At 39.0% G+C, this 17,484-nt stretch overlaps 1 protein-coding gene across 1 annotated transcript in view; it reads left to right on the top strand.

Moving 5' to 3' along the window:
• Positions 1 to 17,484, top strand: part of LOC126128123 (cadherin-86C-like) — a 334,718-nt gene that overhangs the window by 280,942 nt on the left and 36,292 nt on the right. Inside the window, exons 15-17 of the mRNA XM_049915150.1 lie at positions 1,838 to 1,954; positions 7,718 to 7,949; positions 8,079 to 8,217. Of these exons, the coding sequence (XP_049771107.1) occupies positions 1,838 to 1,954; positions 7,718 to 7,949; positions 8,079 to 8,217 (488 nt within the window). The remainder of the gene's footprint in view (positions 1 to 1,837; positions 1,955 to 7,717; positions 7,950 to 8,078; positions 8,218 to 17,484) is intronic.

The following is a 17,484-nucleotide window of genomic DNA, read 5'->3' on the forward strand; positions in this document are numbered from 1 at the left end:
CATCCACTTGTTGTGTCCACAATTATATCAGTTTTCTATACTTTATATCTCTTGGCTGACACATATTCCATTTCATTAAGTCTCTAAATCAGTTACTCTTCACTTTTGATGACTGATGCTAATGATGTCAGCAACCAAATCAAGATTTTCTGTTAATCCACATCAAGAAAGTCAAATATTCTCATTCGCTCTCCTATATACAAATTAAAATATCAGTGGTGACAGTGAGCAACTATGTCTCACAGCATTTCTGATTTTGGCTTCTTGTTTCATTCTGCCATTGCTGATTACTCTAGTCTGCTCAGCATAAAGAGAGTGGATCATCCTTGTGCCCCTGTAGTTGATAACACACTACCTAAAAATAGAGAAAAAAAAATCCATTCTGAATTATTAAAAGTCATCTAAAAAAAAAAAAAAAAAGTCTGCACGAGTTCTGATGGTGTTTCATCAATACCAGGTCATTTGTTCTTCCAGAGTTCAAGCAAAGCTTTTTCAAATTTAAAGTGTATTTGTGTGTTGTCTTCTCCCCCCCCCCCCCCCCCCCCCCCCCCTCCCCCTTTCCACCAAACACCTTTATTCCCTCTCACTACTGATGTCACCTACCTACAAAAGGATATTACCCCTGTAAATGGCCCAATCTCTACCCAGCTTTTCATTTCCAAATGATCTCCTTGCCAAAAGCACATTCATTAATGTTGTGATACATATCTGCATGATTGGCAGTTCCCTTTTATATCAATTTCCTCGTTAGTCTCTCTGTGGCAGCTTTCATGCGTTCCCAGGGTTTCCAAATTTTTCCCCATTTTCAGCTTATATGTCGAGTCCATATCATCATATTATCTGCTTGTCTATACCTTGAATCAGAAAGTGTGAAACCACTCCCCCTCATCTTCTTCACACCACTCACTTCAGCTCCACAACAGAAAAACTGCATGTTTTCGAGTGGATGGTCAACTGTGATAATACATACCTTGTCTGTTTTTTCTCTCAGCAGAGCTACAGTTTGTGATCCACTTTTATGTTAACATTATCATCACTATATGCTCAGTGAGGTTGCTAAATTTCTAAGGTTGCATACCTATCTGCTAAACATATCCTTAAAATAACAGCCTGGATTGGCCATTTGTTTCACCTCTTGGAACATTTCAATCCTCCTCCTAACAACCGTGCTTCTAAATTCCAAAGATGGTACCCAGCCTTGGAACAAATGGTTGTGTCTAACCACCCACTAAGTCACACTGTGTTGTGTTACTCCTAGATTCAGCACAATAGATTTTAATTTAGAATGTGTATTTGGCCTCAGGATAGCTCATCTCAAAGTGTTAGAAGCAAACATTGAACAATTTGTTTAAAAAGGACACCTAAGCACAAAAGAAGTACAGTACAGATTAAGTTATTTCTGTAACATCAGTAGTTTATATAATTTTTCATGGATTGGAGTGAATTTCTGAACAGTCTTTTCCAGTAACACATCCAGTGAAGTGTCACTAGGAGCAGTACTACAGCCAGTAAAGTGTCACTAGGAGCAGTGCTGCAAAAATATCATGTCTCTGTGCAACAGTTAGTGTGCCACCAGGAACACTACTGCAAAATTATCATATCTCCTGTGCTGTGGTTGGTAATCTTAAGATCTGAAACGAAAGTTCTTTAACTGCGATACCACAGAGCCAATGACAGTCAATGTATATTTGGTTGTAGGAATCTTTCATATTATGTAGTTATTTAATCACCTGTCTGGAACAGGCTTGGCTAATACTAACTCTAAATGGATATAATTCCACAGTAACAATAAAAAAGTGATAAAAGAAACAGGTATAATTAAAATCATTTTTAACAGGATTACTGGGACTTCGAGAATCACTGAGCCACGAAAAACCTACACCGAGGGTAAAGAGAAGTTCCATCCAAGATGCAAGCAGCCCAATTGAATTTTTCGTGGAAGCACATGACATGGGTTAGTATTAGAATATTTGTATTGCAAGGCTGACAGTTTTACAGAACTTGATGTATCTTATACTCTATTTATTTAATCATCTGTTCCCACAAAATTATATCAGTATCACATACCAAACAATAAATTTACATCCTTGAAGCAGAAGAATACTCACTTCTAATATGATAAATTATATGACTCTTAAATATGCAACCCACCTCTATGGCTGAGTTTACCTATGTGTAGCTCTGTATGAGAGGTGCCGGTTCAGATATTGTCATTATACTCTAACAATAATAGCACAGTCACCACCAGGCAGCCATACTCGCCTATATGTGCTAGCTATAGGAGTGAGAGACTTGGTATTCTGTCTGGAAGAAGAAGAAGAAGAAGAAACACAGAAGATGTAAACATGGAACAAATATCACAGGTGGGTGACTACAACACCAAGGACAGTGTAGGTGCTTTAGTGTCCCAGCCATAAGAAAATGTCAGTATGGAAATAGCAGAGGTGGATGAACACAACAGTGCACACACATCAGACAGCATGGATACTCATGTTGTATCAGGGGTCACACTGGTTGAAGCTTCATGTGACATTGGCAGACGTTGCCTGCAGTACATGTAATTTCCCAGAGCCACAACACTTCACTTCATGTTGAGATCTTATTATGTCTTTGTGTCTGCTCTTCATTGGAATGTCAGTGAGAGATGGTGCATAAGTGAAGGGCCTCATAGATCATGATGGGGCTGTGACTGTTGAGTCAAGTCATCTTGTACGTTCCGAGATGTAACATTAGTCTTGCCTTGCTTGAAGTCTCTTCCACAAACTTTGTCATATGTTACTATTAGATGAGCTCTGGAAGGATCCCACTAAGTACAAGTGCATGATGTCCCATGCACGGTGGCACGGTGAGGTGCTGGCTGTGGAGCTAAAATCCTGACCCGGGGGGGGGGGGGGGGGGGGGGGGGAGACAAATTGGTGCTTAGCTCACTATGTGTATGCACTGGTGTGTGAAAATACAATCTACTTAACACAACAAACAATAGCTAAATACACTGCAAAGAACATCTAACTATCATTCATTTGTTTGTGGTCCAAGGATAAGGATCTGTACAGTACATAAAATATAACAGACAATTTACTGCCCACATCACTCATTCCCCCACCCAAGTGTCAACGATATTTGAGGTTGAAGCATAAGCAGTGCCTAGAGTGAGTGGTGATCGGAGTTTAGCTCAGAGGCATTGACTGTTGTAGTGGAAGGCTGATGCATCTGGTGTCCTCATGAAAGCACACATAAGTAGCATCTCAGTATTAGCAGCTGTTTCTGAACTGGTGTGAGTCTTCACTGGGCTAAAGCCTAGCTTAAGTCTGCCAATGGAAATGGTGACAGAAGAGCAATTGCTGTCAGCATCAAATGTACAGTGGTTGGAGCAGAGGTGTACAAATTCTCTGCCAACCCGCCTGCCCCTGTCTCCCCCACAACCATTAATGCAGCTCAGCCTGTTGTAATAGAGACACAAGAGTGCATGTGTACTGAAGCACAGTGCTTAAAGCATGCCAACTTGGGTATCCACTAGCCAGCAAGCTTCACAGGATCCAATTAGCTTGCTGCACCTGACAACTGGTTACGCTATAATCCAACATGACTACAAAATAGCCAGGTATATGTTTGCACAGGTAGTTTCACTACAGCTCAGTTATCATAACAGTGAGAGCAGCAAAATGAACAAACCAAACTTAAAGGAGATTGAGGAGAAGTTAACAACTGGGGAATATATACCAGTCACGAAACAGAGCCTAAGTGCACAGGGTAAACGTTTTCATGCATTTATGAGGCAGCTTCAAACAAATCAATAGGTGTCTCACAATGCAAATTGTGTAAATACTTACTAAACACTCCGAGAATGTTATGTCATATTTGAAAATTTCACCAGCAGTTTCCTCACACCATAAACATTTTGAAATAGGACAAAGCCATAGTGGCTGACAAGCTTGCGAGAATGTGTCCTAAGGGCTTGAAGCCATTTAGCAGTATATAAACTTTCCAAATTTAGGGCTAATGGTCAGTGAAGTACAAAAAAAAATGGTTCATTAGATATTAAAAATCACATTCTGGTGGTACGCAATACAGTGCAAAGAAAGCTTAGTATGAAAGAAAAGCTTCTTCTTTCATACATGTGCTTTCAGATTAACACAATATGAAAAACTAGCTTCATGTTTGCTAAAATTGATCTGGGAAATTTACAATGAACTATGCTGGCCACATACAATGAAGTTAGAGAAACTGCAATACGCAGCCTGGGAAAGTAATTAAAATTTGTATAACTGGGGTCATATCTGGCAGAAATACATCATGGGTACAGAAACAAGACTTCCAAAACCCTACTTCAGTCAGAATTGCAGTATATTAAACATCTTCAGGTTCTAAAGTGTAACGAATTTAGAATTTCACAATTTGAGTGATGCCTTCAATAGTAGATGGAGCCATTCCGTGAGACCATTAGCAGTGGGGTGATGGGCACAAGTTCAAATTCAGTTCATGCCATGCAAGGTCATCAGTGCTTTAAAAATGTATGATTCAAACTGTTTACCTTGACTGGTAGTGGCGGCTGTTTTGATATATTCCTGTTGCAATGGGTATGTGTTAGATAGCAAGGATGAGGTTGACTCTTGAGAAAATGGTCTTACCATGGATGTGCATAGCAGAGTCTTAGCTATGTGACACATGGTATCATTAGGTATTGTTCTAGTGCTAAGCTATTGATGGGCACCACCTGTTGATCTTCTTAGGGGTGCGGGCAAGGCCTAGCTACTATCTGAGTGGTGATAGATCCTGTGTGCTAACATGAAAGGCAAATTTTGCTTTGTGGTCTGAGTTTGTCTGGAGGCAGATGACGAGGCTTTTCATGGACTAGTGGACTTGGCATGATGGTAATTTGATGTACTGTTGAGTGTTTTAGCAGTGCTAGAGTAGGCAACAGATAGGTGACTTTGGAGAAATGGCAAAGCAAGTTGTTATACAGTGAGACACTTGTAATCACTTTGATGCCAGCATGGCATAGGTATCCAAAACTAGAGAACTATAAAATGATAGAAGTCTGCACCAATAATTAGATATAGGACAGTGGTGTCAACATGAATTGATTGATGACTGTAGGTCTTGATGGAAGATCCATCCACATTATACAGGTGATAGCCATTGATATATCATCACAGAAGACAAGAATGGTACACTTCGACATTATCACCTATACCTACGAAAAATTTTAGCTTGGTATAATCCTCTGTTATGAACAGTCAACTGTCCATTCTGGATTCAGCTGATGACACTACTGGTTTCTGGCAGCATCCTTCTTGTCACTGGCTGGTTGACACTGTTGGGTTGAAGTTCCAAATTTTATGTGATACCAGCAGATATTACTACTTTTATGCAAATCTAATGTGCCATTGAATGTAATGTGCCTACCAGTGATGCACCTACAAACACTTTTTTTATGATGTTAATTACATCATAAAAAAGAGTTTGTTGGCACATCACTGGTAGACTACATTTATTTTACACAACAGTGGATGCATACATGAACTGTAAAAACAACAACAATGGACCACTGTTAAGTGACATAATCATCATTAAAAAAAAGAACACCTAACTTGAAAGACAAGCAAACAAACATATCATAAATTACAGGCATTACTCATCATTATTCATTAATGTCATAATTAGTGGTATCCTCAGAAGAGTCTACATGAGAAACAGATTCATTTCTTCTTTCCCCATCATCCTCAGTCTCGTTCGAGAGCACATCATCATCACTGCCATGCAAAGTTTTTTAAATACAACATTTTTTGAATAATTTTACAATCATTGGTGCTCTAATGCTTTTCCAGGCAGTCAAAACCAAGGGTGCAGTAAGATTAATTTTTCTTGTCAGAGTCAGTTCACAGTTTGGTTAACAAAATTTTTTGTGCTGTTCCTGAATGTAACCTTTGAAACGTTTCTTTATACTGATGTCAAGGGTTATAACACAGAAGTCATTCCTCCAGGAATAATAACAAAGGTACTGGCTTAGCTGTGGATCCTCTTTTTCGCATCATCACTGATATGAGCACGAAATGCATCAAGACAAAGCATTGATGGTAGTTTGGAAAGTACACCAGAATGAAGTTCCTGTGTATTTTAGAGCCAGTCAAGTTTTTTTAAGTTTCAGTCATCCATTACTTCTCTTGATTTTGAACAGTGGCGTCATCAGGAAACAGCTTTCAATTTTTTGGGGTCTTTGGGCTCACTTTCCACTTGAAGATTAGGAAAGGGGAGAGTTTGTACCCATCTGCTGTCATTGCCATTATTACAGTTACGCAATGTTTATCACACCCTGATGTTTTGACTGTAGCTTTTTTTTTGCCCCTTCTCATCAATCACGTAATAACGTGGCATATCAAATCAAATTTGTGCCTCATCAGCATTGCCTCTTTGGCACATCAAAAAATTCTTCTCTTTCCAAAGTGTGATGACATACCACTGAAATTTGTGAAGTTTCTTCTCAAAATCCTTTTAGAAGCTTTTGGCATACTGCTGTACATCATCACAGAGATAGGCCAGCCTGTTTCAGAAAGCGATCAACCCATCCCAGTTAGCCTTAAACTCTTGCCTCATTATATTAAGAACTGTAGCTACCTCTTTTGCTTTGTTTATAGTCATAGGTTGCCCATTATTTCTCCTTTCACAGAAGAATACCAGAACTTTTACTTCAATGTTAGAATGTCTTCCTTTGTGAGGGCCAGTGAATATCTTTTTAGTAGTAGTAATAGTAGTAGTTGTTGCAAATAATACCAATTTCTGTTTCTTCCACAAGCAAACATTGCTTGTGTTTCCTTACCAACTGACAAAAGTTAATATAATGCTTATGGAAAACTGTTGTCAACACTGAAAGATGATGCTGTCAAGGTTACATAAATGTAGGCACACAATTACGTAGTCAAGAAATGAAAGTCCTACAGCAAAAGACATCAGTATCAATCCAGTGTTCTGGCCATAGATTTTTCATACACAGTTCTTAACAGTGTACTTGTGTAAGCTCTCATTTATAAGTGTTGGTGTTTATATCACTAACACTACATTAAATTAATAGTGTTTTCAGGAAAAACATTACCTTGTCTCTGCATGCATCCAAAATTGCTACAGAGTAGCTCTAGGAACACTCTTCTGAGTTTAAACGCTTCCACTGGCTGCTGAACTCCCTGGACATGAACATTATTGAGCATATCTGGGATGCCTTACAACATGCTGTTCAGAGGGGATCTCCATCCACTCATACTTTTACAGATTTATAGACAGCCCTGTATAATTCTCAGTGTCAATTCCCTCCAGCACACTTCAGACATTAGTCAAGTTCATGCCACATCGTGTTGTGGCACTTGTGCATGCTCGAGAGGGCCCCACACAGTATTTGGCAGATGTACCAGTTTCTGGCCCTTCAGTGTATGATGCAAACAACATTGCCCTTTTCTGGAAGTATACCACAAATGACTCTAGCTTTCTTCTGCAATAATAAATGAACAAACTTCAAGATTTTGTTACACTTATTGTACTAACTGCATAATTTAGTCAGAAGCTTGCAACTGTAGCTTCTCTTGTTACAAAGGGGCCATAAAAAAGATACTTGCTTAATAAAAGCAATGTAGTCACACTGCAGTGGTCCAAGAACACAATACTTTTTATGAAAATTTAATTATTACACAATTATTGTACTAAATTATTTATACATATTTTCCATTAGGAAGCCCACAACATCACACACGATCGTTGGTGCGAGTATATCCACCACCATCACCAACAAAAATGATGCAGTTTATAATTCCTGGACCACTTCCATCTGATCGTGCAGATATTGAGAAACTTTTGTCTTCCATGCTGAGGAGCAGTGTCAGAGTTTGCTCTGTCACACCATATGATGATCACTTGGAACTTCAGGAAGAAAGAATGTTTGCTCGACAAGAATTGGCAAATAAGTTAGTAAACAATCATTTTGTTACAAATATTCTTGATTGATTAATTTTGTGTAAGAAGTATTTTTTCCTCCTTTACTTTTTATTTGTTTTTAAGAATCTGTCATCTGATTTCATATGATGATGCTTCAGGACACTGATTATAGCAGAAGTGCAATCAAGTGGTGAAACAGTGGTTGATATTAGCAAAATCGCTTCTGTTTTCAATACTGGTGGAACAGTGCCAAAGCCAGAACTGATTACAACAACTGCAGCAACATCAGAAGTAACTGTAAGTCTGATTTATTTATCATGGAGAGTTTCAAACAATATTCATATTTATGTATTGACACAATCTAATTTCTTTCAGGATCTAAATGCAAAAGAATATCATATTAATGTTGAGATAACTTAATAAATAATATTTAGATGATTTTTGATAATAATGGAACTGAAAAATATTGTACACATTGTGTGATGTCATTGTTTCTAAGAATTAATAATGTATTTAGTATTGTCAAGTCTGTGAACACAGATTTACCATAATCAGATGAAAAGGAAGAATCACAACAATGATTACCACTGACATAAACATTTACTATACTAATTACTTGAACATCTGTGTAACACTAAGAATTTCTGTAATAGTTATGTCTCTCATACATAAACAAATGAAACACAGTTTTTTTTAATTTTTTGATTGAAATTCTTTCCCTCTGTACCAAGAGACAAAAAAAAGATTTTAAAATATGAAATGAACATGTAGGAATATTATAGCAAGCAGGAGTGATTCAACTAGAGAAGCACTGCATGAAAAAAGCGGATCTCCAGGTTCGAGTCTTAATCAATCAATTAGTTTTAATCTGTCACAAATTATCAAGTCTAAAAGTGTTTTCAGTGTCTAGTTTTCACACAAGACATGGGATGCCTTTGTTAAAAAAATAAATAAATAAAAATAAAAAAAGAATCATACTACTTCACATTCAGCATTTGTTCTATAGAGCAGGAAATGTCAATCAGATATGATTTAGATATGATTTCTGAAGTTAATTTTATTATTCATTAAATTCCTCCCAAAATAGAAAAGTCATCACCTTGTTTTGTTAACTTTTACAATTTTTTTAATGTGTTAATTACTAAACCTTGTAACTGATTTTCAGTCAGACTATCAAATTGGTTCTAATAAGTCCAACCACTGAAGTTGAAGTTTGTATGCAGTAATAGTCTAGCAGAACAACACAAAATTTCATACGGGTTTGGAGTTTTTTAATATACTCCCTGAGAACATAAAATTAGCAAGGATATAAAGCTATTTTTTTAAAAAAATCATTACAGTCACATTTACAGTGCTACTTTGCCTACTAACTCAGTGAAAAAATTGTCTTCTAAAGTACTGCCTTCATGTTCAATTTCCTGTTGACTTTCAATTCTTTTAAATGTGGAAGTTGCTTGCTAACAGTAGATTGAGAATTATAAAATGTGATTCACTGATGTAACAATTTAAGCAATTACTTATACAGAAGATTGTGAACAATTTCAATTTATTTGCCATGTCCAATATCTATAGCACCCAATGCTGTTACAGATAAAAATAACTAATAAACAAATGTAGGTGGTTAAGCTATTTTCCATTAAATGTATTTCTTCTTCTTTTCCCAGTTTAGGAATAAAAAATTCCTGTGGTTGTTGAGAATATTTTTTGTAATTTGGAATTTCTTTCTCTGACTTCTCTTTCAAGTTCTGATAAAGTTTCATGGTTGTAACATTATTCCCAATTGATCACTTAGAGAAAAATAGGTATAGACATTAAATATACAATTAATAACAATGTTTACAAAGAGAATTTCTTACAATTTAATCCATTTCTTTTAGAAATAGTCTTAAAAACTATTGTCAACAATGTTTACTTTAAATAGTTCCCCCATCTTGTAAAATGCATCTAACAGCCCTATTCTGTCCCCCACTACATCCCTGCATGCTCCCACAAGCAGCACTACACATTCCTCCACTCCCACCCCCCTGCTATCGGCCACCCTGCCCCATGCCGCCTCCTTAAACTCAGAGGAACATACTAGCCACATCTGCAAGAGGATAGAAAGAGTATGAAAGAGTATGCTATGCCTTGTGGAAACTGATAGATGCAGTTATTAATGAGTATCTGAAGGTGGCATATTTCAGTCACCCTATGTGTCAATTCTTGAACCAACAGTTTCCCGAAAAGTGGGTTGGTAGTGGTGGACCTGCGCTGTGGCTTACTTGGTTCCCTGTATGGCCCCTCTGAACCTTTTTGTGTGACAAGAGACATGCATCATTGTTTACAAAACCCCTGTTGAATCAGAAGAGGATCTGGCTGCATGTATAGTAGCAGCTGCACTAAGAATTAGGCACCCATGCAATCTTTGTCAGTGTTAGACAGAACAAGACTCACCACTGTAACCTCTGTATACAGGTCAATGGAGACCTTTTTGAACCTCTACTGTGGTCGAAGTAATGTTTTTATTGTCCACGCAACCTCCCAGTCTGTTGGTTTTATTAAGTTTCATCCAGAGAAAACTCCCTCTACCGGATTAAAAAATTCTCAATGGAAAATATGACATGAGAGAAAAATATTTATTTCAGTGTCCCATGCAATCTGCCAAAGTTTGTCTGTGTAAATAATTTTCACCCTGAATTGTACATTATGGAGAGTAGGCTGACAGATGTATAGCTTTCCCTGCTTTGCCTGTCTCCTTTCTTGTGGAATATAACAATCACAGTATTGTTCCTGTTTAGCTGTTTAGGGGATTTGTCTTCCTTCATGGACATACTGCAAATAATTTTATGAGTTCCTTTTGTAATATATTTTTACCCGGCTTCATTATTTCCAATTATTTTATTCCCAAAATCTATTCAGAAATACACATTATTTTTTCACGTGCCATGGAGCCAGGTGGCACTCAATAAGTACCTAATATATTTGTGAGTGGACATTTAGCTCTATGTCTGTGGGATGAGAGAACACCACTATGCTTTTTTTACCCTAGTACAAGTGCCTGCTATTATTCGTAAGGTTTTACAGACAAGCACCAATCACACATAAATAAAGTCAGGCAATGTTGTTGTTGTGGTCTTCAGTCCACAGACTGGTTTGATGCAGCTCACCATGCTACTCTATCCTGTGCAAGGTTCTTCATCTCCCAGTACCTACTGCAACCTACATCCTTCTGAACCTGTTTAGAGTATTCATCTCTTAGTCTCCCTCTGAGATTTTTACCCTCCACGCTGCTCTCCAATACTAAATTGATGACCCCTCGATGCCTCAGAATATGCCCTATCAACCGATCCCTTCTTCTAGTCAAGTTGTGCCACAAATTTATCTTCTCTCCAATTCTATTCAATACCTCCTCATTAGTTATGTGATCTACCCATCTAATCTTCAGCATTCTTCTGTAGCACCACATTTTGGAAGCTTCTATTCTCTTCTTGTCGAAACTATTTATCATCCACATTTCACTTCCATACATGACTATACTCCATACAAATACTTTCAGAAACGACTTCCCGACACTTAAATCTATATTCGATGTTAACAAATTCCTCTTCTTCAGAAACGCTTTCCTTGCCATTGCTAGTCCACATTTTATATCTTCTCTACTTCGACCATCATCAATTATTTTCCTCCCCAAATAGCAAAACTCATTTACTACTTTAAGCATCTCATTTCCTAATCTGATTCCCGCAGCATCACCCGATTTAATTCGACTACATTCCATTATCCTCATTTTACTTTTGTTGATGTTCATTTTATATCCTCCTTTCAAGACACTGTCCATTCCGTTCAGCTGCTCTTCCAGGTCCTTTGCTGTCTCTGACAGAATTACAATGTCATCGGCGAACCACAAAGTTTTTAGTTCTTCTCCATGGATTTTAATTCCTACTCCGAATTTTTCTTTTGTTTCCTTTACTGCTTGCTCAATTGAATAACATTGGGGAGAGACTACAACCTTGTCCCACTCCCTTCCCAACCACTGCTTCTCTTTCATGCCCCTCGACTTTTATAACTGCCACCTGGTTTCTGTACAAATTGTAAATAGCCTTTCGCTCCCTGTATTTTACCCCTGCCACCTTTAAAATTTGAAAGAGAATATTCCAGTCAACATTGTCAAAAGCTTTCTCTAAGTCTACAAATGCTAGAAACATAGGTTTGCCTTTCCTTAATCTATCTTCTAAGATTAGTCGTAAGGTCAGTATTGCCTCACGTGTTCCAATATTTCTACAGAATCCAAACTGATCTTCCCCGAGGTCAGTTTCTACAAGCTTTTCCATTCGTCTGTAATGAATTCGTGTTAGTATTTTGCAGCTGTGACTTATTAAACTGATAGTTCAGTAATTTTCACAACTGTCAACGCCTGCTTTCTTTGGGATTGGAATTATTATATTCTCCTTGAACTCTGAGGGTATTTCGCCTTTCTCATACATCTTGCTCACTAGATGGTAGAGCTCTCTCAAGGCTGTCAGTAGTTCTAATGGAATGTTGTCTACTCCCGAGGCCTTGTTTCAGCTTAGGTCTTTCAGTGATCTGTCAAACTCTTCACGCAGTATCATATCTCCTATTTCATCTTCATCTACATTCTCTTCCATTTCTATAATATTGCCCTCAAGTACATCGCCCTTGTATAGACCCTCTATATACTCCTTCCACCTTTCTGCTTTCCCTTCTTTGCTTAGAACTGGGTTTCCATCTGAGCTCTTGATATTCATACCAGTGGTTCTCCTTTCTCCAAAGGTCTCTTTAATTTTCCTGTAGGCAGTATCTATTTTACCCCTAGTGATATGCGCCTCTACTTCCTTACATCTGTCCTTTAGCCATCCCTGCTTAGCCATTTTGCACTTCCTCTCGATCTCATTTTTGAGATGTTTGTATTCCTTTTTGCCTGTTTCATTTACTGCATTTTTATATTTTCTCCTTTCATCAATTAAATTCAACATCTCTTCTGTTACCCAAGGATTTCTATTAGCCCTCACCTTTTTACCTACTTGATCCTCTGCTACCTTCACTATTTCATCTCTCAAAGCTACCCATTTTTCTTCTACTGTATTTCTTTCCTCCATTCTTGTCAATCATTCCCTAATGCTCTCCATGAATCTCTCTACAACCTCTGGTTCTTTCAGTTTATCCAGGTCCCATCTTCTCAAATTCCAACTTTTTGCAGTTTCTTCAGTTTTAATCTACAGTTCATAACCAATAGACTGTGGTCAGAGTCCACATCTGCCCCTGGAAATGTCTTACAATTTAAAACCTGGTTCCTAAATCTCTGTCTTACCATTATATAATCTATCTGAAACCTTCTAGTATCTCCAGGCTTCTTCCACGTACACAGCCTCCTTTCATGATTCTTGAACCAAGTGTTAGCTATGATTAAGTTATGCTCTGTGCAAAATTCTACCAGGTGGCTTCCTCTTTAATTTCTTCTCCTCCAATCCATATTCACCTACTATGTTTCCTTCTCTCCCTTTGCCTACTATTGAATTCCAGTCACCCATGACTATTAAATTTTCTTCTCCCTTCACTATCTGACTAATTTCTTTTATCTCGTCATACATTTCATCAATCTCTCCGTCATCTGCTGAGCTAGTTTGCATATAAACTTGTACTACTGTAGTAGGTGTGGGCTTCGTGTCTATCTTGGCCACAATAATGCGTTCACTACCCTGTTTGTAGTAGCTTACCCGCACTCCTATTTTTTTATTCATTATAAAACCTACTCCTGCATTACCCCTATTTGATTTTGTATTTATAATCCTGTAGTCACCTGACCAGAAGTCTTGTTCCTCCTGCCACCGAACTTCACTAATTCCCACTATATCTAATTTTAATGTATCGATTTCCATTTTTAAATTTTCTAACCACCCTGCCCGATTAAGGGATCTGACATTCCACGCTCTGATCCGCAGAATGCCAGTTTTCTTTCTCCTGATAACAACGTCCTCCTGAGCAGTCCCCGCCCAGAGATCCAAATGGGGGACTATTTTACCTCCGGAATATTTTACCCAAGAGGTCGCCATCACCATTTAACCATACAGTAAAGCTGCAAGTGTTACAAGGCCAGATCAGTCAATCATCCACACTGTTGCCCCTGCAACTACTGAAAAGGCTGCTGCCCCTCTTCAGTAACCCCACATTTGTCTGGCCTCTCAATAGACACCGCTCTGTTGTGGTTGCACCCACATATGGCTATCTGTATCGCTGAGGCATGCAAGCCTCCACACCAATGGCAAGGTCCATGGTTCATGGGGGAGGAGTCAGGCAATAATGTACATAAATAAATAATTGATATGAATATAATAGAGGGAAACATTCCACGTGGGAAAAATATATCTAAAAACAAAGATGATGAGACTTACCAAACAAAAGCGCTGGCAGGTCGATAGGCACACAAACAAACACAAACATACACACAAAATTCAAAATTGAAGCTTTCGCAACAAGTTGCTTCGTCAGGAAAGAGGGAAGGAGAGGGAAAGACGAAAGGATGTGGGTTTTAAGGGAGAGGGTAAGGAGTCATTCCAATCCCGGGAGCGGAAAGACTTACCTTAGGGGGAAAAAAGGACAGGTAACACTCGCACACACACACATATCCATCCGCACATACACAGACACAGGTTTCAATATTAATCAGTATACTCAGGTAAGGGTTAAACAGTAATAGTAAATGAATATATCAACTTCATACTTACCAACAATTACTTCACCTTTGAGGGGCAGGCATACAAACAGATCAGGAGTATGGCCATGGGAACCAGAATGGCTCCTTCCTACACCAATCTTTTCTTAGGTTGCTTGGAGGGGACTTTCTTGGGATCCATATGCCTTCAGCCCCTTGTTTGGTTTAGATATATTGATGAAATCTTTGTCATATGGACTCATGGTGAGGCTGACCTGTGAAAGTTCCTGGAATATGTAAATACCTTCTCCCAATTAAATTTCACATGGTCCTATTCCAGACTCCATCCCACTTTCCTTGGTGTTGATCTCATCTTCACCGAAGGCCAGCTACACACTTCCATCCGCATCACACCTACTAACAAACAACAGTACTTACATTTTGACAGTTGCCATCTTTCCATGTCAAATGTTCACAGCAGCCATACAGCCTTGGCATTTGACGCAAAAGTATTTGTTGGGATGCAGACTCTTTACTGCAATACACCACCACTCTCACTTCCGCCTTCACTGGATGTAATTATCCCAACAGCCTAGTTCAAAAGCAGATTTCCTGGGCCTCACATCCAATCCTGGTACTGCTGACTCCTCCAAAAAATAGCTTCAGAGCACACCACTTGTCACCCAGTATTATCCTGGTCTTGAATATATCAATCGGCTACTTCGACAAGACCATGACTTCCTAAAATCATGTCCTGTAATGAGATTCATTCTGTCTGAGATCTTGCCCACCACACCTAGAATAGCTATTCGTCGCCACCCCAATCTCTGCAGTATTCTTGTCAGATCATATTCTCTTTCTGCACCCATCTCCCTACCCCTATGACTGTCCCTGCTGCAACACTTGCCCTATACACTCTCCTACCACTACCAATTCCAGCCCTGTAACTGGCAAAACATATACTGTCAGAGGGAGAGTCACCTGTGAAATTCACACATTATATACAAGCTGTTATCTTCTTCTTCATCTTCTTCTTCTTGTGTTACAGCCTCTGTAGGACCCCAGGTAGCCCCATCGTGGACTGCATTTTCCTCTTCTTCTCCCAGAACCTCTTCATTCTTTCTCTTCTTCTCTCCCACTCTTCTTCTGAGATCTTCAGTGTCCTTTTCTCCTGTCAGCTCCACTGGTGACACTCTAACCTTTTCCTGTATTCTTCTCTGTCATTGATCTCCAGCATATTGGTTGGTGTATATTTGTTCCTCCAATTTTCATTTCCTTTGACCTCGATCCCCAATTCCAACCAGTCCTTCTGAAGATCAACAACCCACTTGGTTCCTGTCTTTCCCCTTGTCCTCCCTGTTGTTTCCCACACTCTCTTCGTCATTCTGTCCATACTCATCCTAATTACAAGTCCAGCAAGCCTTGCCCTTTTGAGTCTGATTTCCCCGGATATTGTTCTTATGTTCTGGTACAGTTCTTCCCTAGGTCTTCGCATCCATCTCTCTCCACCTCTTTTGGGACCTAGTACTTTTCTCAGTATTTTTCTCTCTTCTTTCTCTAGTTGTTCTGTCCCATTTCTTCCTGGTGTCATTGTCTCGGCAGCATATTATACTGCATTCCTCACCATTGCCTTGTAGTGGCTCATCTTTGCCTCTGTGGATATATTCTTTTTATTGTATATCTCTCTCATCATACAGAATGCTGACCTCATCTTCTTTATCCTCTCTGTTATTCCCTCCTTGCTCCTGTTATAAATTCTCCCAGATATTTAAATTTGTCCACCATTTTCACAGTGTATTCCGGTGTTTCCCAGCCTGCAGAGGTACTTAATGACTTTGTCTTGTTATAGGCGATCCTCTGTCCCACCTTTCTGGCCACCTTACTTAAGTTGTCGAGTTGTGTCTTCGCGTCTTCTTCCATCTCACTTACTATCGCTATGTCATCTGCAAAGGCTAGGCAGTCCACTTGAGCCTTGTTGTCTTTTTTGACCCCCAAATGGGTCTTTGGTATGCCCATTTCCTCGTTTATTGCTCTCCACTGCCTGATCACTTCGTTCAGTGCTATATTGAACAACAATGGTGACAATCCATCTCCCTGTTTAACACCCTTCTTGATCTCAAATTCTTCTGACAGTGCTCCTCTGTATCTCACCCTTGCTTTTGTGTCTGTCAGAATTTCTTTTATGAGTTCTTGTGTAGTTCCATCTAGTCCTCTGTTCTTCAGGATCCTAACAAGAGTCTGTCAGTTGATGGAGTCATATGCCTTTGTGAAGTCCACGAAGGTTATTACTGTCTTTTTGTTTTTTAAGGCCCTATGTTCTATCAGTTGCTTCAGGATAAATATCTGTTTTATACATCCTCTTTCCTTCCTGAATCCTGGTTGGTAGTCGCCAACTGTACTTTCTACCTGTTCTTCTACTCTCTTGAGCAAGAGTTTCGACAGCACCTTGTATCCGACCTCTAGTAGCGATATTCCTCTGTAGTTGTTTGCATCTCTCTTGTCCCTTCCATCTTTCTGGCAATTTCTTTGTTCTCCAAATCTGGTGGATTATGTTGGTCATGTTGTCTATTGCTTTGTTGCCTCCCCACTTTATCACATCGGCTGCTATACCATCTTCTCCAATTGCCTTATTATTCTTTAGATCGCTTATGGCATGTGCAACTTCATCCCTGGTTGGAGGGCTTAGCTCTCTTCTGTGTCAGACCCCAATTCCAGCTCATCTTCAAGTGGTTCACAGTTCAGCAGGTCGTGAAAGTACTCTGCAAAAATTCTACAGTTCTCCTTCGCACTAACAGCCAGCTCCCCTTTCTTATCTCTTATAAACAGTTCTCTAGCCTTGTATCCAATCAGACTCTTTTTGAATTTCCTGAAAAGGTGTCTGCTGTTGTTTTTCCTGAAGTTGGTCTCAGTCTCAT

The sequence above is a fragment of the Schistocerca cancellata genome, chromosome 1 (assembly GCF_023864275.1).
Source record: "Schistocerca cancellata isolate TAMUIC-IGC-003103 chromosome 1, iqSchCanc2.1, whole genome shotgun sequence".
NCBI classification, from domain to species: Eukaryota; Metazoa; Arthropoda; class Insecta; order Orthoptera; family Acrididae; genus Schistocerca; species Schistocerca cancellata.